The sequence below is a fragment of the Eubalaena glacialis genome, chromosome 3, assembly GCF_028564815.1.
Source record: "Eubalaena glacialis isolate mEubGla1 chromosome 3, mEubGla1.1.hap2.+ XY, whole genome shotgun sequence".
Lineage (NCBI taxonomy): Eukaryota > Metazoa > Chordata > Mammalia > Artiodactyla > Balaenidae > Eubalaena > Eubalaena glacialis.
The window spans coordinates 192744520-192771475 of record NC_083718.1 but is presented as its reverse complement, the minus strand read 5'-3'; the positions used below and the strand labels follow the sequence as shown (position 1 = coordinate 192771475).

The 26956-nt window shown below is 55.5% G+C and overlaps 2 protein-coding genes across 6 annotated transcripts in view; one reads left to right on the top strand and one right to left on the bottom strand.

Moving 5' to 3' along the window:
• The window catches only part of CEP104 (centrosomal protein 104), a 49864-nt gene extending 43216 nt beyond the window's left edge, over positions 1–6648 (bottom strand). For both annotated transcript variants that reach the window (XM_061185078.1, XM_061185079.1), the window contains exons 1-2: positions 6490–6648; positions 2869–2995 (exon numbers count right to left, since the gene is read on the bottom strand). In XM_061185078.1, coding sequence (XP_061041061.1) covers positions 2869–2981 — 113 coding nt within the window. In that variant the 5' untranslated portion in view covers positions 2982–2995; positions 6490–6648. The remainder of the gene's footprint in view (positions 1–2868; positions 2996–6489) is intronic.
• Positions 6649–6844: 196 nt separating this feature from the next.
• DFFB (DNA fragmentation factor subunit beta) lies at positions 6845–24204 on the top strand. Of its 4 annotated transcripts, none has more exons than XR_009700416.1 (9): positions 6845–7112; positions 7561–7674; positions 8867–8993; positions 11879–12067; positions 12921–13000; positions 15180–15350; positions 16615–16715; positions 20292–20437; positions 23088–23166. XR_009700416.1 is itself a non-coding variant. In XM_061185076.1 (8 exons), the coding sequence occupies exons 1-8, from the start codon at positions 6990–6992 to the stop codon at positions 23320–23322; spliced, it is 1140 nt and encodes a 379-aa protein (XP_061041059.1). In that variant the 5' UTR covers positions 6845–6989; the 3' UTR covers positions 23323–24204. The 4 variants fall into 4 exon arrangements, 2 of the variants coding, with proteins under 2 accessions (XP_061041059.1, XP_061041060.1); XR_009700417.1 differs by lacking the exon at positions 23088–23166 and adding an exon at positions 22605–23068; XM_061185076.1 differs by lacking the exon at positions 20292–20437 and having other exon boundaries at positions 23088–24204.
• The last annotated feature ends 2752 nt before the right edge of the window (positions 24205–26956 follow it).

The following is a 26956-nucleotide window of genomic DNA, read 5'->3' as shown; positions in this document are numbered from 1 at the left end:
AAATCCAATTACACAAAATCAGGGAGCAAGTGCACTGGTTGCAAAAAATTTTCACCTGATATTCCATGGTCCTTGGATTTGTTCAGCTGGCGACCTTCAGGCCTAGGGTCATGGGTCAGAACTATCATACAATTTGGAACTGTCATGTTACTTTAAACTTTGTTTTGCATAATTATTTTTAACCTTTGTACCTGTTACGTGTCAAACCTTTGTAGAAATGATGTATGCAATAGCGTGATGTTGGCTCAACGCTTAGAGATATCCAATGTGCACAACCTTGACAAGATGTACACTTTAGATAGGAATGCTTGAGAGTCTTCCCTTCTAACCTTCCTTGTTCCTCAAACATGGCCTTAAATGGTTTCCTACTGCTATGTACTTTCCCTCCGACTTTGGATGTGACAAATAGGAAAGGTCCTTCCTGACACTGAAGGACAAAAAACACTAAATGCGGAAAACTTGACTCTTGATCAGTGATACTTTTGGAGAAAGTTCTTGTTCAAAAGGGGGAAATATGACAATTAATAAAAGGAAACCTCAATTAAAATGGAGAAGGGGAGCCCTGAAGGGGGAGCTCTCAGGCACATATCTTCCTTCATTCCTGGGCAAGAAGAAGCTGACATTACTGCCCCAGCACGAGAAGGAAGATTTTCTCCTTGTCCAGCAACAGCCCAGCCAATGAGACACTGTCACCACCCTGAACCCTTGCTTTCCTCCAATGGACTTTCACTCAAAGCAGCCCCTCCCAACTTCCTCCTTTTCTCTATAAAGCAAGGTAAAGTAAGGTTTCTCTCTCTCCTTTGTTCCCCAGTCTTGCCTACAGGTTTCACCATAGTTTGCATGTCCCTAATTGCAGTTTCTCTGCCATTCTGGAATAAGCTCATTTTGCAGGTAAAAGAACTGGCTATTTTATTTTTAAGGTTGATTATTACCTAAAAAAGTATGTATCTCTTCAAGATAAACTGACAGCTCTAAATTTCCTTCTTTTTTTGGCCATGCCGTGCGTTTTGCAAGATCTTAGTTCCCCGACCAGAGATCAAACTCGGGCCCCTAGCAGTGAGAGCACTGAGTGCTAACCACTAGACCACCAGGGAATTCCCTAGATTTCTTTCCGAATGAAAATTATTTGACAATAAAAAATTCATGCCCAGAGGCTCTGATCATTGGTGTAAACTCTGTGTTCTCTTGGAGAAGTATGTCTCATGCCCTGAAGATTTCAGGCTCTATGAATTCCTAGGTCATAGGAGGCACTGGAGAAACTTCCCTTGCAGCCTTGTAGAGACCCCCAGGACCACCTCCCACTGGAGCTTTATCTATCAGTGCTTGAGCACTCCCTCTTTGACCTGGGCTAACAGAGCACCCTGTCCTCTCTTTGGGAGACTTGGTTTGAGGGTACTTTCCTTTGCCTTCCTATGATGTGCTTGACCTCAGAGAACACTGTTGAAGTCGGGAGATCCCGAGCCAAACCCAGCATGAGTCTGAATGGAGATCAAGGCACATATACCCTTTCCTTTGAAGCAGTCTGCAAGTTTACTACTAAAACAAGTATAGGTCATGCCTTAGAAGAAATACCATGTCAAGACGTGAAAGAATCATATTAGTATTACTTTTATAAGTATTACAAAAAAGCGGCCCTATCTGTATGTTTAAGTACCTTTAATTCATGCATAAATGCTGAATAAGTGCATTTAGTAGAAAGGACCTCTGCTGAAGGGAAATGCAGGTGTGTGTGTGTGGGGAATGGAAGTGTATTTGCATAAAACCGTGGCCCCAGCTCACTCCAGGCCCCTGGGCTTGGGGAGAGGCAGGACTGGATTGATTTGTGAGTCTGGGGGGCAGCGTGGATGTGACTGAGGCTGCCTGATGGAGGTGTTCCTCCAGCCCCATTGGACCTGGTGAGGCTGCCCTGGCTGGCCCAGTCCTGGGATGCTTACTTGCCCCCAGATAAAGCCCTTGTTCAATATCAGCTTCATCAGTATTAAAGAGGCTATTTGTCCCCATCTGCTCTACTCTTTTGTTTCATTTCTCAGTTCACTGAGAATGGAGTCTTGTTTGTTGGGTTCCCTCAGAAACTCCAAAAGGAAAATATATTTGAATTTTAAATGGGATTTACATTCAACTTTTTAGCAATATATCATCTGAATAAATGTAAGTCACAGTATATGACTGAACGTAAATGTCATACAGATTTACATGTTCATGAATAGGAGCAAATAGTAAGCCTTCTACTCACACCTGGAAAACAAGTCATGAGGAGTGAGATTCCCCAAGGAGGTGACGGGACCAGGAGGTGAGTGGCCTCAGGCGGCCGACACTGAGTCGGGGAAGCCTGATCAGGCCCTGGGGCAGCTCAACAACTAACTCTGCCCCACCTCTGGGGAAGAAAGAAGGCTTCTCAGGAAAAGACTTAAATGTTTCAGAAAAATACTCACTGGTATTACATCACTCAAGTAATGAAGACTTTTAAAGGTGTACAAATATTCCAGATGAATCTGAAAGAGACTTGCTTGGTTAAAGTCCTGTGTTACATGAAAGCAGTGAGATGCAAAATCCTTACCACCAAGCACAGAGAATGCGGGACTGGCCCTCAATCAGGGAATCGGGGGAGGGGCAGTTCTCCTTCCTCTCTTCCGTATTTGCACGCTTCTTAAGTGAATGTGGGTTAATGTTATAGGGAAAAAGGTTCAACAAATTTTCTTTAAAAACAGAAGGAAAAAAGTCCAGCGCGTAACTAGATGGGTGAGTCTGCAGCACGACCCGACCCTCGTGTGGCTCTGCCGTCTGAGTCGTAATAAGACTAGCAGCTGGGACGGAGACAGCCCATGCGCCCTTGAGGACCCACCGCCCTTGGCCCCTCGTCTGGCCCACCTCGGTGACCTCCACCCGCTGACAGTCGGTGCATGGATCATTAGTTCCCGGGCACTGAAGCCGTCTTCGTGTCCAGATGAGCTGACAACTACGAATCCAATCTTGTGGGGCATTCTGCGCGCTGGGGCTGTGTATGAGAGCAGGAGAGACTGCTTTAAGGGACTCAGTAGTACATCGTAACATTGAAAGTGTTATTTCCTGCCTTTTTAATACACAAAGTAATTCCCAACCTAGTCAGGACTGTCCCATCACGTTGAAAGAGTCTAGTTCTTATTATACAATTTTTAAGATGCCTCTAATACCACATAAGGTGTCATTCAAGTTACCTTGACTTTTCCCAAATATATGCCAAAAAGTCTGACCAGCGTTGTGGGTGGAACTGCGTCCCCCAAAAGCTATGCTGAGTCCTAACTCCTGGTGCCCGTGACGTGACCTCGTCTGGAAACAGTGGGGACGTAAGCAAGTTAAGATGAGGTCAAATTGGAATAGGATGGGCCCTGCTCCAACACGACTTGTGTCCTTATCAGAAGAGAGACAGGGACACACACACAGACAGGGAGAAGCCAAGTGACAATGGCTAAGCAGCTGGCACAACGCGTCTACAAGCCGAGGAACGCCGAGTACTGTCTGGAGTCACCAGCGGCTGGAAGAGGCCCGGAAGGAGCCTTCAGAGGGGGCGCGGCCCTGCACAAGTGCACCTCGATTTTGGACTTCTAGCCTCCGGGAAAAATTTTTGTGGTTTTACGTCATCCAGTTCGTGTTACTTTGTTATGGCAAAAACAGGGTCTTTTGCTAAGATATGAATATAAAGATTTTCAAATTAGTTAAGGAACTAATAAACCAGTGTGTTAATGAGTCATACAAAAATAAGGGGAAAGGGGGCAGTTTAATCAACAGCATAATCATTGCTAAATGAAAATGCTGACCAGCAGAGGGAGAGCAGAACCACGGACAGAACCTCAGGCACACAGGCGTTCTCCCCGAGCCTGGCAGAGTGGCTGACTCTGGGGAGATGCGTAAATAGCGGCTGAATGATTTTTTTGTCATGATGTTTTACCAAGCCTGGCTTGGCTCATAGTTACCTACCATCGTTTTGAGGGTGGCTGCAGTGACACCCAGTTTTGCCCACTCCTTTGAAAACAGCACCTCAGTCCCAATTTCCCACGGTGGTTCTGTCCTCCCCACACCCGGAACTGTGGGGCTGATGCCCATCCTGCACCCCACAGATCCCCGCCTGAGGGGGCACGTTTCCCAGGCTTGGGTGGTCCATGAGTTCCACATCCCTCCTCAGGAACGGGCTCAGGGATGGAGACATGAGAACAGGACCCAAACTGGACCGAAGCCACTCAATCCCAGGACCCTGCGGAGGCTGTGGCCATAGCATAGTGTCTGTGGGGGTTGGGGGGGGCTGCTGGAGGCCACCAGCGGGGAGATCCAGGCAGGGAGTGGAGCTGACACGGGGAAGCAGTGCTGAGAGTGGCAGAGACACCCTGTGAGCCTCAGGACTTAAAGCCCGAGCAACTCATGGACTTCCGGTTACTCTCCAGTGACTAAGACTGTCGATGCTCTTCAGTCGGCCAATTTGAGTGAAGGGTTAGTATGCAACCAAGAGTCCTCACTAACACAGAGGATAAAGGCTTCTCCAGAAAGTTCTCTGGGGTAGAACATACTATTAATGGAGATTTTCAGAAGGAGGTGACACACAAGCATATCCCACATGAAATGTGTTTGTTTTAACATGCTTGATACATGATCTAGATCTTCCTTTGACTTTTACTGAGAACCTGCAGAGGACCACGTCAATAAGTTAATTATTGGCTGGCACTCGCTAATGTTTCTTGGGATATATGAACAACAGCATTTAAAATAGAAAGAGAAACCACTATTAAAGATCCCAGTTATTTTTTATACAAAGCTCACTGCAGGATATCACAGGAGAGAAAACCAAACTAACCCAGAAAGTAATAAAATGCAGGCACAAAAAATGGACGAGTGTGATTTAACCCACGGCAGCTGCACAGCCTGGCCTGTGTGCCAGCTCCCATGCCAGACAAGGACTGGCCTCGCCCAGCCTGTGGCTCCTCCCACGTGCCCGGGCTCGCAGCCTGGACTGACTCTCCCCTTGGCCTCCATACCTCCCCCTCCCCTGCCCCCTCTCCCTCAGTGCCAAGTCTCACTGGTCCCACCTTTGGAACAGTGACTGAATACGTCACCTCTTCTGGATCCCACTGTGTTCTCTAGAAAACAACGGCCAGGTTTCCCCACGTGGAGTACTGCCCCCACCGGAAGAACCCTCCTCAAGCCCAACCTGCTGTTCTAACCCCCTCTTTCTGTCATGGATTCTAAAGTCCCTCCAAACTTACTAAAGCTCAGAGTTAGATCCCTGTGCTGTGGATTCCCTGTGTCCTTCCATCATCTTTAAGAGCAGGGCCTGTTACTTTCTATCCCACCTTGAAAACAGTAGGTACCTATGAAATATTTTCAACTGAGTGTGATCATGTATCCTGAAATTCCAGAGATCTGAAATACTGTTTATTCATCTTGCTGACCTGTGTACTGACCTACTCCCTTACACCGTACTTTTGTGTGCAGATGCATACATGTTTATACCTTCATCACAACTCTGACACCCCAGCTGTAGAGACGAGGAAACTGAGGCACAGAGAGGCCTGGCCCAGGGTCATCCGGCTATGAAGCCACACAGGCCGGGTTTGTTCTAAAGCTGGTCAGGTTCCAGAGCCTGGTCTTGACCAACACCCTCGGTTATGGCCCTAAGAGTTAGAAATGGGGCCCTTTAAATCCGAATAAAGGACGTGTCCACTATACTATGCTGCCTCAATAAATCCAAAACACAGTCCTGGTATTTAGGAACCAGACAGGAGAAGTGCCTGGGAACCGCAGAGGCAACGCTATTGCCTCGGTTTGGGAATTCGAAGAGGATTCCTTTTTGGCCACGTCCTTCCGCCTTGTACCCTGGGGTCCCCTTTGCGTAAACCTTCAAGTCTTCCCTAAGATGCCTGGGGTGTCACTAAGGACACTAGTATTGGGCTCTATAAAAATCACACTAACATTCTGGGGAGAACCAAAGCTCTGTTGAGTGCGGGGCCCCGATGCACAGCGGTCCTCGCCTCAAAACGAGCGCCGGTTGCATCTTCCCCAGCAGCGATCACTCTCCCCCGCGCCGCGGGACGAGCTGGGACCATGGGGAGAAGGTAACTCGGCGGTTCCTCCTACGAAGTCTGCTTTTCACTATGCATCGGGGTACTGAATCTCTACGTTAAATCGAAACACCTTACCAACTTCCGAACATCTTGCTACAAGACTAGGAGACAGACTTGTATCCAGTTTCCTTCTTAGGAAAACCTAAATGTTACACACTTAAATGGTTTTTTGGTCAAGCAACCTCAAGACTCGAAAGTGCCCCTGAGAATCTCCGAAGCAGACGAGGTTGAAGAGCCAGCTCAGCACCGAGTCGGGGTCGCTGAGCCCGCACCGCCGCCAAATGCGGGGACCAAGCGCAGGCGCCGCCGGCCGCCCGGGGCGGTGACGCAGCGCGCGGGCCGCGCCCACGGAGGCCCCGCCGCCCACGGAGGCCCCGCCGCCCCCGGCCCGCTCGTCTACCTGTCAGGACGTCCGCACGACCCGGGCTCTCCGCCGGCCCTCGGCAGCGCCGCGCCTCGGCGGAGCTCAGGAGGCGCCTCCTCCGCCGACCCGGGCCGGCCGGCACCCCCAAGCCGCAGCGGTGGTGGCAGCCGAGGAGCAGCCCCGGCCGCCAGCGCCTGTCGCCCGGGCCGCGGCGGCCGCTCTCATGACAACCAGGCCGGCCCGCCCGCACCTCCGCGCGTGCGCGACCCCGCCCCGTCGCGCCTGCGCACAAGGCGGGGGCGCACCGCCTCTTCCTGGGCCTTCTGGGTAATGTAGTTTTCAGGGAATGGCGCCTGCGCACAAGGCGGGGTCATGCCGCCGCTTCCCGGGCCTTCAGGGTAGTGTAGTTTCGCCGGGGGGGGGTGGGGGGGGGGCGCGGCGCGGGGCCTTGATTCCCCTCCGTGGAACCCCCCAGGCGCGGACCCCCGGCGCGGCCCTCCGAGTAGGCGCCGCCCGCGGGCCCGGAGGCTTTGAGGATGTCTGCGGTGCTCCAGAAGCTCAAGAGGTTCAAGCTGCGGGCCCTGCACAACCAGAAGAAATTTGGGGTGGCGGGCAGGAGCTGCGAGGAAGTGCTGCGGAAGGCGTGCCTCCACTTGCAGGTGCCCCGGGGTCCGGGGGGCGGGGGGGCCTCCGCTTGCAGGTGCTCCCCGGTCCGAGGAGCTGGGGGCCGATGGGCTGGGGGCCTCTGCTTGCGGGCGTCCCGGGCCGCGTGGCGTTTGGGGTGGGGTGGGGGTGGGGGTGGGGTGGGGCGAGTGTGGCCGAGCGAGCCTGCCCAGAGCACTCTTGGTGAGCTGGGAAGATGTTGCCCCGTCGTCCTGCACTGTCAGGACGGGCCGAGCTCAGGCTGCACCGAGCCTCAGTGCGTCCCCGAGTCCTGAAGGTCGCTGGGAGGGGGCACTGTCCATATCCCCGGGGCGGAAAGCCTGAGCCTGACCACTGCCGACGGCCACGTGCCCGACCCCGGGCTCCATCCTGGCTCCTTACGTGGGCTGTCGTGGAGTCCACCTGTCGCCCTGTGAATCGGGCGCTAACACCCCCATTTCACAGATGAGGAAACTGAGGCACCGAGCGACTAAGCAACTTGCCATAGCCACTGAGGAACGGCCGGTGTTTAAACCCGGGTCTCGCTACGCTGGAAGCCTCTTAGCCCAGCCTCTGCGGGTGCGGGGGGCTGCAGGCGGGGGTCGGGGGAATTGGGGTCCTTCCCGGCTTCTGGGTCCTGGTGCATGGTGCCGCATCTCAGCAGATGGCCTGAGTGAAGCCTCTACCCCAGCGCTCAGGAGCCCACCTGCTTGGGAGAAATTTGGGGGGAATAGGAGGTACTGCTTTTGTGCCTCAAAACCAGGGAGTGTGGGAGACATCTGGGCCCCAGGGAATTCCCATTTCCTGTGCTGCTGCAGAGGAGGCCCCCAACCTCCTCCTCTGGCTCCTCGGCCCCGTCAGAGCAGGCGGAGTTTGTAGAGAGGCCTGGGAAACTTCCCCCTTCTGACTGTGAGGGTCAGGACAGCTCTGGCCTGAGACCCAGGGACCTGGTTCCAGTGCCAGTAGGCTCAAGTGCTCCAGGGCACAGGCCGTTCCCTGCCTGGCTTCCCCTGGTGTAAAATGAAGGGTTGGGCTCAGAGGCCTCTCAGAGCCCTTTGGCACGAATATTCTAGGTATTTCAGCCATTGTTCTTACCCTTACTGAATTAATTTCCTCGACTGGGCTTAGACCAGTGCTGGGGTTGTGTGTGCATGTGTGGGGTGGGGGGGGGGAGGGGAGGAGTTGCTATTGAAAATTCATAAAACTGATCGGTGTCGAGCAACAGAGGACTAAACCTCAGCAAGTTCAGAGTCCCGTGTGCTGATCACACTTCTGTGGACAGAGGCGGTGAGTCCTGCCCCGAAAGATGTTCTCCTTAACTGGTTGGTGCCCAGGGAGAAACTCGAGCGGTAGGGGATGTGTCCTGACACCTGTCAGGCCATGAGCCTCCTTGATGGGGATGTGTTTACAGGCTTAGTGCAAGCAATCAAGGGGCATTTTTGGAAACAGGCTTGGATTTTAAAGTGCCCTGGAGGAGCTCGGTTTGAAGGGTCCGAGTGGTGAATCCTGCAAAGCGGTTATCACCGTGTATGTATTTCTATGACTTTCCACGTCTTAGAACGACCTACAGTAGGTGCCCTTGTTTGGACGTGCTCTGTACGTGCAGACTGCATCTCGAGCGGGATTCTTTACAGCGTAGTAGTTCCTTCTTGTTCTCTGTGAGGGCTGCAGATGGGAAGACCTCAGGTCGCCACCCCAAGCAGGACTGGGCCGCCCGAGATCCAGGAAGTAAGCATCCCACCCTGCTCTCCCCTCCCCCCCTTCTCCCCAGCTCCCCGTTCCTGGCTCCAGCCTGTGTCTCTACGAGGATGGCACGGAGCTGACTGGAGATTACTTCTGGAGTGTCCCCGACGACTCGGAGCTCGTGCTTCTCACTGCGGGGCAGACCTGGCAGGGTTGTAAGTGGCGGGGACCTTGGAGATTGGTGGGGAAGCTGGTGCGGCTTTGGAGGTGCAGAGGGCCTGCCTGGGGGTGCCAGCCCCGGGAGGGAGGGGTCCCCCGTACTCTGGACTCTGAAGGAGGAAGCCCCCGGAGGCAGAATCAGATGGCAGACTTGTCCATCCTTTTGTCAGGAGGCCAGTTGTCCAGCTGGGTGTTCTATGTGTCTTTTTAAGAAATTCCTTTAGTTTTATTTACATTCATTTGAAGTGTCCTAGTAACCCCTAAGGGCAGAAGGGAGGGCTTTGGGGGTGGGGGCCTGCCCAGTTTTGCGGGTATGGCAGAGCCAGAGAGAGAGGCTGTCCTGTTCTGCTGGGCTTTGTCGAGGAAAATAATCAATAACCAATCAATAATAAGAATAGAACAGTTTTATGTGAGCCAGACTGAGGACTATAGTCCAGAGGCCCTCTTCCCAGGTTACTCTGAGAAACTGCTCCAGAGAAGCAGGGTTTTCAGCACAGTTTTATGTCTTGTCAGAACAAAGACCATTAAACAAGTCAGGGATGCATTTCTCCGAGGTTTCAAAAAAAGACCAGACCAGCACATACACAGCGAGTCAGCATGGGCTTGGCACCTGGGAGGGAGCCTTATGATCGAAGGAGTAACCAGCATTGGTGTCCCACGAAGAGGGGCATTTAATTTTTATTTTTAACATGGATGTTGTTTACTTCTGGTCAGTGCGCCCTTTTCTTTAATAATTCCAGCAGATGTGCAGTGTATGTTTGATCAGCCATAAAAAGGCTGTTTTAGTTAGCATCAAATTCAAGTTAACTCATGTAGAAGCCAGAACGACGTCCCTGTATCTCAATATGTAAAAATTTCTTTTATCAACTTTCTAAGGGATGGGCTGGTGGCTGATGCTGTGTTCAGTGTCTGGTCTCTGTCGGGTTTGCGGACACACCGTCCTTAGGCTCCTGTCGGGGCTGCCTTATTGGAGCAGGTGCTTTTGGAGGTGGTTCTTTACAGGGGTCTGTGCTGGATGACAAGTGCTACTCTGGAGCCATAGGCCGGTGGCCAGGCGTGTGCCCTTCCCCTGGGAGGGTCGTCTGGCCCTTGTGCAAAGGGGCTTCCATTTCAGGAGATGTTTCTGGTGTCTGGGGAAGGAAGTGGAGCTCTGAGGACCGAGGTTGTCCTACCTCCTCTGCCGAAAGGGCAGAGAGAGAAGCCCAAGAGCAGTGCAGGTGTGGCCTCGCCCCTCGGTTGGGACTCTGCTGTCAGCAGTGAAGGTGACACGTCTGCTGTGCGCTCCTAGTGGCAAGCATCCTTCCTCCTTGTGCTTCTAGAGAATGAAGTCTCAATAAAGTTGTTAGAAAAGAAAAGGAACTGCACGCTGCTTTCCAGAGCTGCGGTCCCGTCCTATCTCCACAGCAGGGAAGAGAACGGCCTCTCCAGCTCTTGGCATTGTCGCTCTTTTCATTTTAGCCATTCTGGTGGGTGTGTGATGGTGTCTGGACTTGCATTTCCCTCCCGACGGATGGTGTTGACCATCTTCTCCTGGGCTGATTTACCATCTGTAAACCTTCTTTTGAAGTGTCTTTTGTCCGTTGTCTAATGGGATGTTTTTTACGGTTGAGTTTTGTGAGTTTTTCTCTAATATATTCCAGATGAGTCTTTGTCAGACGTGTGGTTGACACTGATATTTTCTCCCAGTCTGTAGCTTATCTTTTTTTTTTTTTTTTAATAAATATGTTCTAATGACCATTATGCTTTTATTTCTGTGAGAAAGATTCCTAGGAGTAGAATTGCTGAGCCAAAGAGTTTATGTGTTTTTTTTAAATAAATTTATTTAATTTATTTTTTTTGGCTGCGTTGGGTCTTTGTTGCTGCACGCGGGCTTTCTCTAGTTGCGGCGAGCGGGGGCTACTCTTCATTGCAGTGCACGGGCTTCTCATTGCGGTGGCTTCTTTTGTTGTGGAGCACGGGCTCTAGGTGTGTGGGCTTCAGTAGTTGCGGCACGCGGGCTCAGTAGTTGTGGCTGGTGGGCTCTAGAGCGCAGGCTCAGTAGTTGTGGCGCACGGGCCCAGTTGCTCCGCGGCATGTGGGATCTTCCCGGACCAGGGCTCAAACCCGTGTGCCCTGCCTTGGCAGGCGGATTCTTAACCACTGAGCCACCAGGGAAGTCCCTGCAGCTTGTCATTTCGTTCTCTTAATCGCGTCTTTCATGGAGTAAAAGTTTTTAATTTTGATGAAATCCAACTTGTCCCTTTTTATCCTTCTACGTGTATGGCTTTGGTGTTCAGTCTGAGACCTTTTCACCAAGCTCTAGGTCTCGAAGATTTTCTCTGTCTTTCTGCACCAGTTGCTCTGATCATGTGACTTTTCTTGGTTAGCTTGTTGAGGGTGGATCACACTGATTGATGTTTGGACCCTGAGTGGCCCCATATCCCTGGAATGACCCTCGGGACCGTGGGGCGTGTTCCTCGCATGCATCTGGACTTCTGTTCGTAGGACGCTGTGAAGCCCTCGGTCCCGAGTGCCTGCTCGGAGGGCTTGCTGCTTTCGGGCGTGAGCGGAAAGGCCCCGGGAGCCAGCAGGACAGTGAAGGGACGAAGCTGGAGTGTGAGAGGTCTCCAGGGAGGTCCCAAGACGAGGCGATTTCACTTGGAGGAAGGAAGGCTGACGGGAAGGGTGGCAACTCGCTTGGGTGGCTTTCGTTTTCCAAACCGCGTCCCGTGTCCTCCCTGTCTGTCCTCACACCAGCCAGGCGCGGGCAGCCAGGCCCAAGGCCCGGAACCCCGGGCTGGTGACTGTCAGGGCAGGGGTCTGGCCGGTCCCGGGGGAGGAGGTGGTGTCCCCGAGGCAGTGCTCCAAGGCCTGGTGGCCTCTCTTTTCCCTGCGGTGGCAGACGCGAGTGACATCAGCCGCTTCCTGAGCGTGTTCCAGGAGCCGCACACAGAGCTCATCCAGGCCGCCCGGCAGCTGCTCTCGGACGAGCGGGCCCCGCTGCGGCAGAAGCTCCTGGCCGACCTGCTGGGCACCGTCAGCGAGAACATCGCGGCCGAGACCAGGGCCGAGGACGCGCCGTGGTTCGAAGGTGCCTCATGGAGTCGGGCCTGGAGGGAGCGGGCGAGGAGGGCTTCCTCCGGGCCAGCTTGCTGGGACATGGGATCTGTGCCAGTTCCCAGACCCAGGGGCTCCCCAAGCGCGGGGCCAGGGGCCAGGCAGCCCTGGGACTGGCCGTTTTATTTTTATTTGATTTTCAATTGTAGTCAAGTAGGCATAAGATAAAATTTACCATCTTTACCGTTTTCAGGCATATAGTTCGCTGGCATTAAATACATTCCCGTTGTGCAGCATCACCACCATCTGTTCTCAGACACTTTTATCTTCCCAAACTGAAGCTCTGCCCCCATCAAACAGCACTCCGCACCCCTCCCCAGCCCCGGCCCCCAGCCTTCTTCCTGTGCCTGTGATTCTGACTCCTCCAGGGGCCTCGTATGAGTGGGATCGGGCATCTGGCTTACTTCACTCGGCATTTAACGTCTTCATGGTTCATCCATAAGGAAGCAGGTGTCAGGATTCCCTTCCTCTTTGAGGCTGCGTGATATTCCATCACCTGGGTGGACCACATCTTCTTTATCCATTCACCTGGGCTGCTCCCACCTTTTGGACTGGCCTCTCAAGCCAGGCGGAGGGAGCCCTGAGCGACTGCAGCCCTCTTGGGAAAGGGGCTTGGAGGTGCCACCAGGCAGAAGCCCCTCGGTGGCCTTTGAGACGCTCGTGCTGGTGGACCAGACTTCTCCACAAACGAACAAAGTCCAGGGATAGCGTGTAGGTCCCCATTAGAACGTTTCTAGATGGAGCCGAGCAAAACGGCCCTCACCTTCCGCCCCTCCTGGGAGAGCACGGGCCCTGAGCTCCAGGCGTCTTGTCTCTCCTTCCGGCAGGTTTGGAGTCCCGGTTTAGGAACAAGTCTGGCTACCTGAGATACAGCTGTGAGAGCCGGATCCGGAGCTACCTGAGAGAGGTAGGTCCACACTGATGCCAGGTGTGCCAGGCGGGTTTAGGAAGCGGGCTCTGCTGTTGGGACTCCGCTCCAGAGCCAGCGTGGATGTTGGAGGAGCGCACAGGCTGGTGTGGGTGCAGGTTCAGGTGCAGGTGCCGGTATAAGTGCTGGCGTGGGTGCTGGCCTGGGTACTGGCGTGGGTGCTGGCGTGGGTGCTGGTGTGGGTGCAGGTTCAGGGACAGGTGCTGGTATAAGTGCTGGCATGGGTGCTGGTGTGGGTGCAGGTTCAGGGGCAGGTGCTGGTATAAGTGCTGGCGTGGGTGCTGGTGTGGGTGCAGGTTCAGGTGCAGGTGCTGGTATAAGTGCTGGCGTGGGTGCTGGTGTGGGTGCAGGTTCAGGTGCAGGTGCCGGTATAAGTGCTGGCGTGGGTGCTGGCATGGGTGCTGGGGTGGGTGCTGGCCTGGGTGCTGGCCTGGGTACTGGCATGGGTGCTGGCGTGGGTGCAGGTTCAGGGGCAGGTGCTGCTGTGGATGCCAGTCTGGGTGCAGGTGGACGTGAGCCAGCAATGGATGGGCCGCTTGCCCGGGGAGCCCCCCGCACGGCCGACCTCTGGCTTCCCCGTCAGAGCTCAAGCTGGGTCTGGGTTTGCAGACTTTGCCTCCCTGCACTCTCCGTGAACTCTCCCTACGGGCTGTGAGTAGAACCCACCTTCGAACGCCTTCATCCGTCGGGCGGTTCAGTTTCGACATGAACTCATCCCAAGTAGCCGTCTCCGTCCACTGTTAGCTTAGATGGACGCCCACACAGTGGGTGGGGAGGGGCAGCCGCTCTTCTGTCCCCAGCGCTGCCGTTTACTTTCCCGCCTGTGCGAGGCGCAGCTGTCTGACCTCCGAGAAGCAGCAGGAAGGGCTCTGAGTCGTGGTGGGTCCAGGCTCTGACTCTGGGCTCCCCTCCTGGAGGCATGAGAAGCAGGTTGATACAGGTTTAGAGCCGAAACGCTCCCGATGGAGACGCACTTCACCTCCGAGGAGGAACGGGTCCTCGGGCCCAGTGCGCTCTGTCCTGCTGCCTTTCAGAAGGGAGGTGACCCAGCTGACGGATGACCTGCAGCAGGGCAGGCCGCGGGGGGCTGGTGTCTGTGGTGCCTCGGGGGTGCGTTGCCCCCTCTCTGGAGGATAACCTGGGTGCTTGACCGGCCCCGAGGCTGGGTTCTGGATGGCTCTCTTCCACCCTTCATGGGAGGACAGGTGGCAGGGGGTGGGTTTGGGGGCAGCGGCAGGCAGGGGTCCTCAGAGAACCAGTGCTGGAGCCCGGGGGTGGGCAGGGCGCTCCCCACAGAGGCCCGTGGGTGCCGTTGCCCCTGTGCTGTGTGGCTGGACGTCAGCCGTGGGGCGTCTTGTTCGTCCTTTGCAGACACCCCCCCCACCCCTCACCTGCACCTGGCCGCACGTCGATGCTGCAGAACCGCCCACACGTGCTCCGTTGAGATCCCCTCACACAGAAGGAAACCTCAGGACTGGGGTGTCTGGGGTCCTGGGGCCTGGTCCAGCTCCCCCTCTCCCCCTGCCCCCCATCTCTGCCTGAAAGTGGCCACCCTTGGGCTCCTTCTGTTGCCAAGGACGCGCTCCCCGTGCTGGCTGGCGGGCATCTCCAGGGCATCTTTCCCAGTGCCTGCTGGGTGCAGCCCCCTGTCCGGTGATGACCCGTCTGCTGCCCTGCTGTCGCTCCCACTGGGCCAGGCTGTCTCCTTGCTTCTGCCCAGTGCTCAGTGTGGGCCCGGGTGTGCCCATGGGTGCCAGTCTCCACCTGTGCCCCAGTGGGCGGCAGTGCGCTGGTCACTCCTCACCTGCACACTTCCTCTTGGGTTTCTTGCTGCAAAGCAGTGGGCAGTGCTTGGGAGACAGGGTGGCCAGGATGCCTGGAGCTTGAGTTCTTATCTGATTGTGACCAAAGCTCCAACTCATGGGCCCAGAGAAATTTCCCAGGGTCAGACAGGCACAGTCGGTATGAGCTCAGACCCCCGACCTCAGGGCTGTGCTGGAACCCCAGGGGGCGGGGGCCAGATCCCCGACCTCAGGGCCACGCTGGGACCCCAGGGGGCGGGGGCTCTGAGGGCTGTGGCGTTGGTGGACTGGGACCCCGGCGGCGGTGGGTTTTTGGGCGCACGGCCAGCGTTCAGCGATGCCTCTGCCTCTTCCAGGTGACGTCTGGCGCCTCCCTGGTTGTCATGGAGGCTCGGGAGGAGTACCTGCGGGTCGTGGGCGCCATGTGCCAGAAGCTCCAGGCCGCCCGGTACAACAGCAGCTACTTCGACAGGGGGGCGAAGGCCAGCCGCCGGCTCTGCACGCCTGAAGGCTGGTTCTCCTGCCAGGTGAGCCACGAGCGTGTGCCCCGGGCCACCCCGGCCAAGGCCTGGTGAGCTGGGGCAGCCCTCGGGTGTCAGCTCATGTGGGGTGAGGGAGGGTCTCAGCCAGTGGCTCCCAGACGTCAGTGGTGTCAGAACCCGCTGGAGGGCTCGTGAGCCCCCGGGCCCCTCCCGGGGCTTCTGTTCCAGCAGCTCTGGTGAGGCCTGAGAGCCTGCATGTGTGACACGTTCCCCAGGGGTGCTGGGTCAGGGCCCTCGCTTGAGAACCGCTTTGGCAGGCGCGGGCGGCAGGACACGACTGCTCACGAGCCGAGACCCCACCCTGGTGGGAGAGGAGGGGTGGCGTTCGTTGGGGTGGCTGATGCGTGTTCTGCTCCCCTGGGAAAGCCTGGATGAGGGAGCATCCGGATTTCAGGGTGGTGGCTGGACGTGACGTTTCGGGCTCTGGCTGAGCTTGGCACCGCGGTGGGTGGCATCAGCTGGAAGCAGCGTTCTGAGCTGTGGAGACAGCTAAGGGCACATCTTGCTCTTTGCAAGCTGTACGTCACACTTCCAGTAAAATCCCCTCCTGCCGCTGGCGCTGGGCCCAGAGTGGGCAGGGGTGGGCGCGGCCTCCCTCCCACAGGCCCCCATGCCTCTGCCCCCACCAGGCAGCCCCTCCCAAGTGTGAGGGGCCCTGAGCATCCAAACGCCGCTCCTTCCCAACTGGCTTCACGTCACACCTCACACACAACTGACCTCTCCCTCCCGGGGGGGTGTGACTGGAGCCTGGCAGTGAGTGTGGCGGGGACAGAGACCAGACCCTTCACCCCGGCCTGGGCAGGCTCTGGGTCAAAGGCCTCTAAGCGAGTCGGGCGGTAGGCTTCCCGCAGGGCGGCTGTGAGGGCCCTTGGGGGCCGGAGTGGGGCTGGGGGCTTCAGGGAGGAGGACATGTTTTCGCACGTCTCCGAGGCCCAGCCTGTGCAGGGTCTCAGGGAAATGCCGGGAAGCCGTGGCGGAGACAGGAGGGGAGCAGTCGTGTGATGGGAGCAGTGTGGGGAAGCTGGCGTTCCAAACGGCCAATAGGCTCACTTGTCCCCTTCGCAGACGCAGAGCATCACCCCGGGGTCATGAGGGAACGGGGTGCCGTTCCAGGGCAGCATGCTTTACCTCCTGAACAGAGACTGTTTATCGGGGCCTGACCCGCGCCGAGGGGTGCCTCCGTCGCGGGCGGAGCGGCAGTGAGATGCTCCTTGGCTTCGTGGCCTTTACCTTCTCTCTTTCGGCCCAGGGTCCCTTTGACGTGGACGACTGTGCTTCCAGACACTCCATCAACCCCTACAGTAACAGGGAGAGCCGCGTCCTCTTTAGCACCTGGAACCTGGACCACGTGTGAGTGCGTGGGGCTGAAGGCCACAACCACAGGCCCGGAGCGCCTGCGACCTGGCCCTGCGCGGCCTCCGCGGCGGGCGGGCTGCCTGGTGCGCCACGCGCCCAGCCCATGCGTCACGGACCCACAGACGTCGTGGGCGTGTGGCGTGGAAGGGGCTGCCGGGAGCGTGCGGTGCGGACGCTCCTGAGCTGCGGGGCGGGTGTCACTCGGCGCGGTGGGCTCAGATCCCCGTCCGCACCTGTGCGACCCCGCGCGTCCCCTCCCGCCGCCAGCGCCCACCTGTGGGCGGGGTCAGCGGTCGGCAGCCGCGGGCCCAGTCGGCGCGGCACCGGTGCAGCTGTGTGGGGTCCCTGCCTTCGCCCAGGGAGCCGGAGCTCTGCGTTGTGACGTGTAGGGCGTTTCCTGCTTCAACCAGGGTGAGCAAGTCTTGGCCAGCAGGATCATTTTATGGGTGTAGTAGCTCCTTCTTCAAAAAAAGTGCAGAAATGGAAAATTTTATTATTTTAACTGAGATGCTTTTCTTGTTGACCCCTGAACAACGTGGGGTTTGAACTGCATGGGTCCACGTATATGTGGAGTTTTCAGTAGGAAATACTGCAGTACTGCTCCATCCACATTGGTTGACTCTGCGGATACCGAGCCGCGGACACGAAGGAACCCTGCGCGCAGAGGGCCTCCTGGAAAGTTACACGTGGATTTTTGCCCGCGTGGGGTGCTGGCTCCTAACGTCCCCTGTCTCCCGTCCTGCGTGTTGCCGGGTTGCTCTCCAGGGTAGTCCCTCACTGGCTGTGAGTTCACGCGCCCCAGGCTTCACCACCTCTTGGTATCAGTACTCTTTTTGCGTTCTCCCAGTCTGATGGGCGAGAAGCAGATTCTCCTGTTGCAGTTCGTTGCCTGATCACTAGGAAGGTTGAGTGTCTGTGTGTTTACTGGCCGTTTGTGTTCTGTGAAGTGGCTCTGGCTTCCTCTGTTCATGTTTTACTGGGCTTTGGTTTTCTAATTAATTTGTAGGAATTCTTTACACGTCCTGGTTACTGATTCTTTGGTGGCTCTTTGTGTTACAGGTATGTTTTTACAGTTTGGGCTTGTCTTTCGCGTCTGGGATGTCTTTGATCGTGACGGGTTTAAATTCCAGTGTACTGAGACGTATCTCTTCTTTTTTGTGTGAAATCCTTCCCTTCCTGTATCATGAAGATATCCTAGTTTTTCTCTACTGGGTGGCTGTGCTGTTTCTGACCTGCCTGGAGCACCCCAAGATGATCTCGGGGCTCCAGGCCATCTGTCTGCTCCTGTCTTTTCACGGCCTACTAGGGGCCACCGCCAGCATCTGAGGAGGGAAACAGGCCGGCCTGGAAGAGAACACGGACGAAGCAGCAGCGTGCACGCCAGGCCCTGAGTCACGTCTCCTGAGACGTGCCAGTTACGTTGCCGCTCTTCTTCTAAATACACATACGTCCACATAGATACACGCACCCGGCTTTTAACTTAAAACGCAGTTTTGACAGCAGGCAGCCGGGGTTTGAAAACACTGGTCTGATTGTTTCCCTGAGACGTGGCCACAGGCCCACCCCGACTCTGGTGGGGCTGAAGCCACAAGCCACGTGTTTAAATAGTTAAACACTAAAGAGTAACAAACTCTCAGTACAGCATGTGCTGTCCTCCCCCCTGGACCGTGTCGCCGCGGCCCAGGCCAGGTTCCTGGTCCCAGTCGGCGGACTTCTCAGGGCTCTGGGACGTGGCTGCAGTGGCCTGCAGTCCGCAGCCTGCCCTCTTCTCTCACCCCTCGGGCCCCCTCACACCACGAGGGCCGCACGTACGGGGGCGCAGCCTGTCCTGGGAGGACGTCCCGCACCTGAGTTCCAGGCGTGTGGGCTGGGCGGTGGGGCAGGGGTCCTGTTCCCCGAGGGCTAAGGGTGCCTCCTCCAACACCCGGTGTTGTGAGAAGTCTTCCTGTCTGGGACCAGCGCTTCCCTCCCTCCCTTCAAAACTGTTCTCGGCCTTTTCCTTAACTTCATACATTTGGCTTTTATTTTTTATCCCTTCTTTCTACTTTTTGGGGTTTCTTCTTGCTTATTAGTTAATTTGCATCTCTCCTGTTTTCTAACATGTACATTTCAGGCTATCAGCTTCAGCTTTACTACCGCCTGTGAGTTGGGTAATTTTATTGTTATTCATATGTAAGGATTCTGTCATTTCCATCGTGATTTTATCTCTGCTCCGTGAACTGGTTAGAAGTGGGCATTTGTTTTCAGTTGCTGCCGGATTCCTAGCTGCCTCTCTTGGTGCCCGCTCGCTGCTGTGGTCGCTCACGCCTCCTCTGAGCCTCAGTGGCGGGGGCGTGAGTGCGAGTGGCCTCAGACCCACGTGGCCTCAGATCTGCGTGGCTGGATTTAAGCTGCTCTGCCGGCTTTCCGCCCCGTTCTTGTCGACCTTGACGTGTCTCCAGGTTTGGGTGAGTGTCCCACTGGCCGTGTTATTGCTCTTGTTCCCATGGGGTCCGAGATGGTCCCGTCAGAGCTGACGGCTGCCGTCCTCTGCCTGTGTGGTGACGGCCGTGCTCCCCGTCAGCATCGGGCTCTGCCAGGTCAGTGGTGTGGGCACGTCCCCAGCGTCTTTCAGCTGCCGGGACAGCGTCTGGCCACTGTGGCCATTCACCCAGTGTCGGCTGAATAAATAGGAAATGTGTTTGGACTTCTGTAGCCCTCTATTCTGGCTTCCCAGTCACCGTTCCAGTTCTTCCCTTTTGGGTCTCCTTTGTGCTTTCTGTGGGTTTAACCGAGTTTTCCTTTTTCCTTGCCCATCACCCCACCCTTCAGTGGTTTGGGGAATAGATGTCTGCTGGTGTTCCCTTAGTGGGGCCCCTGAGTGAAGCACATCGGAAGCAGAATCGCGTCCCCCTCGCCCCCAGGCCCCGTGGAGTCACCTTGGTGTCACCCCCTCTGCTCACCGTGAGCCCTGCACAAAGCGTGGGCGTGTTCCCGGGGTGGGTCCTCGCTTACGCTCACCCACAGATCACATGGCACTCAGGCTCACTCCCTGTCGACGGTGAGGGTCAGGGGGTCGTAGAAAGGCCCTGAGCGCTTGCTGAGCTGACGTGACTCCAGGCCGGCGGCCACTCGGCCCGCAGTGCTTTGGAGACACGCTGCCTCACCTTCTGGCGTCTGTTCACAAGGCTGCCGTCAGTCTCCTCTGCCTTTTCTGTGGCAGCTTTAGGCTTTCCCTTTCTCTTTGCAAATGATGCATATCTAGTACAGATCTCTGTTCTAAATTCTGACCGGGACTTGTATTCTCTGCTCTGAAGACATGTCTGTCTTTAATTTTGGGAAGCTCTTCAGCGTTGATTCTCTGACTCCCCCTCACGGACCTGGACCAGCTCCTTCTGTCCTCCTCGTGCTGCGTCTGCTCTTACACATTCCCATTCCCGGGGACTTCCTGCCACGGACTGAACTGTGTCCCCCAAATTCATGTGCTGAAGCCCTAACCCCAGGGTGACTGTGTCTGGGGATAGGCTCTTCAGGAGGTGATTAAGGGTAAATGAGGTTGGAAGGGGGGATCTGATGGGACTGATCTGATAGGACTGTGGTCTCATAAGAAGAGAGGGCTCGCTCTCCACCACGTGAGGACGCAGCGAGGGGGCAGCCGTCTGCGAGCCAGGAAGACACTTCTCAGCAGAACCCAACCACGCTGGCCCTCTGGTCTCAGAATCCCAGCCTCCAGAATGGTGAGAAAACTGATTTCTGTTGTTTAAGCCGCCCAGTCTATGGTATTTTGTGACGGTGGTCCGAGCTGACTAATAACACTTCCTATACATTCAGTTCACGCATTCTCTTTTCAGCTCTGATGCATTCAGTCTGTGCATTCAGCATTGAGTACATATTTCCTTTCTACAAGTGCTTTTGGGTTATTTTTAAAAAACACGCCTCTTCATGCCAGTCTGCTTTCATTACTATTTTTATTTCATTTTTATTTTAAATACACTTATTTTATGGTTGTGTGCAAAGAGAGGTCTGGCCTTTGCCCCTGACCCCTGGGAGGTCACCTCTGAGCCCTCGGAGTGTCCTGCCTGCTAGTGTCTCTGTTTGCCTGGGGCCGGAGGTCACTGGACAGCCTAACAGTGTGACTAAGGTGGGGGGTTTGGGTCACGTGGTTTCAGCTTGCCCTCTGGGGGTGCTGGGGATGAGGTCAGCCTGTGGGTGGTCAGCTGTGCCCACATGGCAGAGCCCCAGTAAAGACTGGACGCCGAGGCTCAGGGAGCGACCCTGTGTGCTGATTCTCCATGTGTGTTGTCGCCACCACTGCTGGGAGCACTGTCCCTGACTCCCTGGGGAGAGGACGGCCGGAGCTGCCCTGGACTCCCCGCCCTGTGTGTCCCAAACCTTGGATGATTTTAATTTGCATGCTTTCGTGGTTGTAAACCGTAACTGTAAGTGTGAAGGCTCTCAGGGCCTTCCGAGTCCTTTCAGCGAACTGTGGACCCTGAGGGTGGTCTCGGGGCCCTGAGCTCTGCAGTTGGCGGCAGAGGGAGTGGTCTGTGTAAGACCCCTGGGGGTTCTGGGGGCGCCGCCGTTGGCTGCATCCTCCTGTGCATTGCAGTGCATTCCTTGTGCTTTGTGTCTGGGCTGTGAGTTCGTCCTCGGTGGGAGGTGTCTGCAAACGGCCCGTGTGTCCCCACCGAGCGGTTCTGCATGTTTCCACCAGGTGCCTGGGGCTTTCAGTAGGCCTTCCTTGCTCGTGGGTTCCCTACCACGTGCAGCGTAAAGTTGGACATGTGAGAGGTGGGCTGAGGGTCCTGGTTTTCCATGTGACTGGAGGACGGTCACACTAGTGGTGCCCTGTGACCAGCACCTGCTGGTGTCCTTACCTTGTCCCCCCACTGCATCAAGCAGACGGGAACCCGGGGGTGCCTGGCAAGGGCTTGCACATTCACCACGCCGGGGAGCCTGACTTGGCCTCCTGGAGGATAAAAGACCCCGCGGGGAGAAGGGCCGGCCCCTGGCCAACCCCCCAGCAGAGTGCAGCCCCGTGACTGGGCCAGGCCAACCCACAGAACCGCTAGGTTTTGGGGGGCTGGTTATGCAGCAGTTGGTAATTGATGCAGAGGCTTTTCCTTCCCCTCCCAAAGCCATGGATCCCCGGCAGCACCTGTTCCTCCCCTAATGGCTGGGGTGGGAATCTCGGCCCACCCCTCCTGGCTCTTGAGGGCCCCTGGGGCCTCCATCAGGACCGGAACCCCAGTGTGCTGTGGAGTGTAGCTCAGTCCTGTGGTCCAGCATTGGTTTCTGTGTCTGCAGAGGGGAGCCGCCTTCTTTCTTTTACTCTCAGCTACTTATTTAGTGTTACTCACCTTTTCTGTGTCATGGGGGACAGGATTCTATGTGCCGGTTTAGTTGCCACCAGCCCCCCGAGCTGTGCTGTTTCCAATTCCATCTTGTCAAGTTTACAAGCTTCTAGGCTGGTTACTTAGGTCTTTTGAACTGCTGTTTATAAGTGAAAGCAGTTTACACAAAGATAACATCACGATTGTTTTAAGTGGACACACATATGCATATAAAAGTACAGGATGAAATTTGGAAAGACAAATGTCAGACCCTTAATAGTGATCGTCTCTGGGAAGCGAAGGCGGGAAATGAGAGCGAAGTAGTTGGAGGTGACTTTAGCTTTATTTGTAAGATTCTATTGAAAAACGTTCGTACAGTATCATGTAATTTTTTGGTAAGTCTGCACATAGCTAAAGTGTGAACCAAGGAAGCCAAGTTGTTGGTGAATGAGTGTGATGGGACTATGGTTGGCTCTCATTTTTCTCTGTGTACTTTTCAGTATTTAAAAAAATATGCACTACCTACTTTTATTTACTGATTTTATTTTTTTAATTTGGCTGTGCCGCGCAGCTTGTGGGATCTTAGTTCCCCGACCAGGGATTGAACTCGCACCCTCAGCAGTGAAAGCGCCGAGTCCTAACCACTGGACCGCCAGGGAAGTCCCCCATCTACTTGTAAAATGTGAGAAGCCCGGGTGGCCGGCATCAGGCTCTGCCAGGCTGGCTGGCCCGGCGGGCGTGGCCGCGTGCGGCGATGGCACCCCCGCCAGCCTGTGGAGGGATGTCCCCAGTGCTCGTTCGATGGCCACAGGGTGAGCCCCTTTCAGCGCCCGCCCTGCTCTGTCTGGGACGGCCTGAGTGCAGTTCCTCTGCCGAGTTTAACCGTCTCCACCTGTCTCTCCTGGAAGCAGCCAGACCTTGATGGATGTCTCAGCCGAGGAGACACCACATTCAACCATCTCTGTGGTTTAACAGAAAACGAGGCCTGGCAGGTGCCTGGGGGATTGTGACAGATTGTGACAGCAGAGACGACGTCTCTAACCTTGCTTTGCAGAATAGAAAAGAAGCGCACGGTCGTCCCCACGCTGGCCGCGGCCATCCACGACGCCGAGGGGAGAGAAGTAGACTGGGAGTACTTCTACCGCCTGCTCTTCACCTCTGAGAACCTCAAGTTAGTCCACATCGCCTGCCACAAGAAGACCACCCACAGGCTCCACTGCGACCCCAGCAGGATCTACCGAGCCCCGGCGGTGCCCCGGAGGAAGCGGCCTGCTCGCCAGCGCCCGTGATGCAGCCCGGACAGCACATGCGTCCTTCCAACAGGTGCTACTTTTTTTTTTTTTTTGCCACTCCAATAGTCCCGGAAAACACTTGAAAAAAATCTTCCTACACATTCTGGTTTGAGCACATTTCTGAAGCTGTTTTCTGACCTCTGCAAGCCCAGCTGCCAGAGGACAATTCTGGTGGCTCCCGGGACACCCGGGGTCAGGAGTGGCCTCCCTCCGGCTTCACCCATGTGTGCGTGCAGTGTCCCCAGCCAGGCGGCTCCCCTCTCGCCCGGCCACTCGGGCTTCGGGGAACTTGTGTTAGCCCTCAGCTCCACTGGGCCTCCACGCCCCAGGCAAATGCAGTGCTCCATCCTCTGGTCTCTTCTAAATGCTCGCAAGAGTCGTGACCCTTTTGGGGTAAAATACAAGGATATTCACTGTATTATTTCTAACAGCAGAAAGTGGGAAACCCTCCAAATGTCTGTAGGGCTGCTTGTGGCATTATGCTGAACCATAGGAAATTGCTGTTTTTATGGGTCCAGAATGGTCAGATAGATAGCATTAATTTCATGACTCAACCTGACACGTCTACATAATGCAAAACTCTGTAACAGTTTCAGGCATTTATGTGAGAAGTGGGAAGCTGGCTGTTAAGTGCACGAGGCAGGCAGGTGGCTCGGCCATGCCCAGTGTGACACGGGTGTGTATCACACGTATGTGCCGGTCATGCAGAGACCGCCACTGCGTGTGACGAGCAGGAAACCCGGGGGGGAGGTGGTGGGGTGATTGGATCACAAAGGACTAATTTTCTAAATCATGCATTTTATAATACTTGAAGTTTTTGAAATGAGCATTGATTTCATAATTTTTTTAAATTTACTTTTTAAAGTCACATTTTGTAATACTTGAATTTTTACATGTACTGTATAATCACAAAAGCAATAAAGATTTTTAAAAAATAGACACATCAAAAAAGTTTGCCCTCATTCTCATTGAGAATGACGAAAATGAGGAAAAAAATGAGTCAATGACTTTTAAGAAGCTGACCCAAATCATTCTATCTTCGTCACTGAAATATACACACATTTTAGAAGGTGCCAGTTTTGTGTGGGATTTGAGAAGTGCTATCTCAGTTCATGGCACTGATCTAGTCTGATGGGAAGTGGGGACGTGGGAGAGGCTGGACGCCCCGGAGCGTGGTGGGTCCCGTCTGTGCAGTAAGGAGGCCGGACCAGGCCCAGCGGCCCCCACCCCGTCCCTCCAGCTCCGCGGCTGCCTGTCCAGGGCAGGGCTGCCTGCTCTCTGCTGCTGGAGTTGGCCTGTTACAACCTCTTCGTGACACGTTTCTGGAGGGCAACTCAGCAGAGTTGTCATAAGGACCCCTTCCTTCCCCCGCCCCCGGCCTCTGGTTGCGCAGGGCTGCCCAGGCACCAGGCCTCCCCAAGAGCCGACTGGTCAGGGCTTCTGCTGCCCACATCATGCCGCCTTGGTGCGACTGCCGGGAGAGGCGTCCGGAAGCTTGTGCCGGTCTCTCCTGGACTTGGCCCCGTGCACCTTTTCCCTCTGCTAATTTTAATCGGGGAGACCAAGAGTGCAACAGCTTTCCCGAGTCCTGTGAGCTCTGAGAACTGTCATGCCTGAGGGCGGTCCTAGGTCCCCTGCACAGACGTGCGCAAGGAAGCGGGTAAGCGGTCGATGGCAGTCGACAGAGTCGCAGGAATGCTCGCAGGACGCACCCCACACCCCTACTGCTCTGGCACCGGTAGGTCATTTTGTGAAGATTCATGTAGAAAGTGTTCCTAAAAATCTGCATGTGTCACACGGCCTGGCCTGCGGGTCGGGTGTTCATTTCAAATGCTGGCAGAACACATCCTCGGAGTACTCCCAATTACAGCAATTTTAACACGCGTTTTATTACACATTTTTTTTTTAAATTAATTTATTTATTTTATATTTGGCTGTGTTGGGTCTTCGTTTCTGTGTGAGGGCTTTCTCTAGTTGTGGCGAGCGGGGGCCACTCTTCATCGCGGTGCGCGGGCCTTTCACTGTCGCGGCCTGTCTTGTTGTGGAGCACGGCCTCCAGACGCGCAGGCTCAGTAATTGTGGCTCACCGGCCCAGTTGCTCCGCGGCATGTGGGATCTTCCCAGACCAGGGCTCGAACCCGTGTCCCCTGCATTGGCAGGCAGATTCTCAACCACTGTGCCACCAGGGAAGCCCTAACACGCGTTTTAATACGCTTTTTGAAACTTTATTTCGTCCCCCGGGCCTGATCTGCATTCCATCTGTCTTGCTCACGTCACCCTGGGCTGGCCTCACGAAGTGTTTTCTTTGCGCTGTCCTTGAACGTGTGAGCACAGAACAGGTTCTCCAGATGCGCCGCCCTGGTCCCAGCCGCCTCTTTACGGGGACACCTGGTGTTTTCTTTTGGTAATGTCTCACTCTCGGGAGTAACCATCAGGGACATGGACTTGCCCACCCTGGCCACCTTCAACACCCAGCAGGTTCCACCGGGCGTTCCCTGCACTCAACGTGATCCTCCCGTTGCCAGTGGAAACCACAGAGCTGCAACTTAGTGGAGCCAGCTGGTGCCGGGGAGGCGGGTGGGCGGGACGATGGCCCACCACACTGTCCGTCATCAGTTAGAAAAAGGCCTGGAACACGTGGGGAGCTTCCTGCAGTTTAGCTCAGCAACCTGGGCGGTTGGGGAGGAACCTCTCCGGGTTCCATGCGGACCGCAAGCCAGCGGGGCTCAGGCATCCAGGAGTGAGGTTTACGTTTCGCATTTGGTGGGAACATGCCGACGCATCCGTCCTGCAAGCGGGCTGTGATTCAGGTTGATGCTTCTCCCGGGAGCCAGTGTAGGGGAAAGACAAAATCCCCTGAAATCGGAGGCAGCTCGACCCCACTAATCCGAGTGCCGTGATTAACAGTCATTCGTGCAGAATCTCAGGTTGTAAATTACTCCCCCTGGATGCTGCCAAAAGGCCTTAGAAGCAACATCATCACGTTATTAAAGCAGTTTGTTGAGCAATAAATCAGAGAATGATTCAGAGCAGGGGAAGGTCAACGCTGCTGATGGGGCAGCGACCACACGGAAGCAGAGAGTGACTGTGGGGACAGGTGCTTCCGGGCGGCACCTTGGGTCCATCAGGGACAGTGGGAAACCTTACAGGGCACTTCAACTATATTGTGCCCCCAAATGATGTTATGTAAGAAACTTCCGTGGTTCACAGGACATTGTAGGGGGAGGGAAGTCTAACGGCTGTTGCAACTAAACCAGAAGTGTTTGCTAGCTCAGCAACAGTAGGACCGCTGCTCACTCGTGAAAATCCAGCACGGCCCTCCGGAACTGCAGGCAGCTCTCCTCCTGTGCCTGTCACCCGGGGACCAGGCTCCCTCTTGGACGCTCTCCTAGTCCCCAGCCTTGGTGTCCTCTGCCAGCAGCTGGTGACAGGAAGGGGCAGCGGACAAGCAGGCCCACATTCCTCTCCGGAGTCCACTGGCAAGAATGTGTCACCAGGCGCTCCTTGAGACAGGGGGAGTGGCAGTGTAGCTCCGGCAGGGCAGGTGCATCGGGTAACACTGCACCACGGAGGAGAGCGCGGCGTCGCTGGATGGTTGGTCCCCACACCACACGGGGCGAGGAATGTGCCG

What these genes read in the sequence shown, in the direction of transcription:
- DFFB (XM_061185076.1), top strand. Translation starts at nt 6,990, where the DNA reads ATGTCTGCGGTGCTCCAGAAGCTCAAGAGGTTCAAGCTGCGGGCCCTG. An exon ending in AGGCGTGCCTCCACTTGCAG is followed by an intron (nt 7,113 to 7,560) that starts GTGCCCCGGGGT and finishes CCCATTTCACAG; the next exon opens with ATGAGGAAACTGAGGCACCG. An exon ending in AAGGCTGGTTCTCCTGCCAG is followed by an intron (nt 15,351 to 16,614) that starts GTGAGCCACGAG and finishes CTTTCGGCCCAG; the next exon opens with GGTCCCTTTGACGTGGACGA.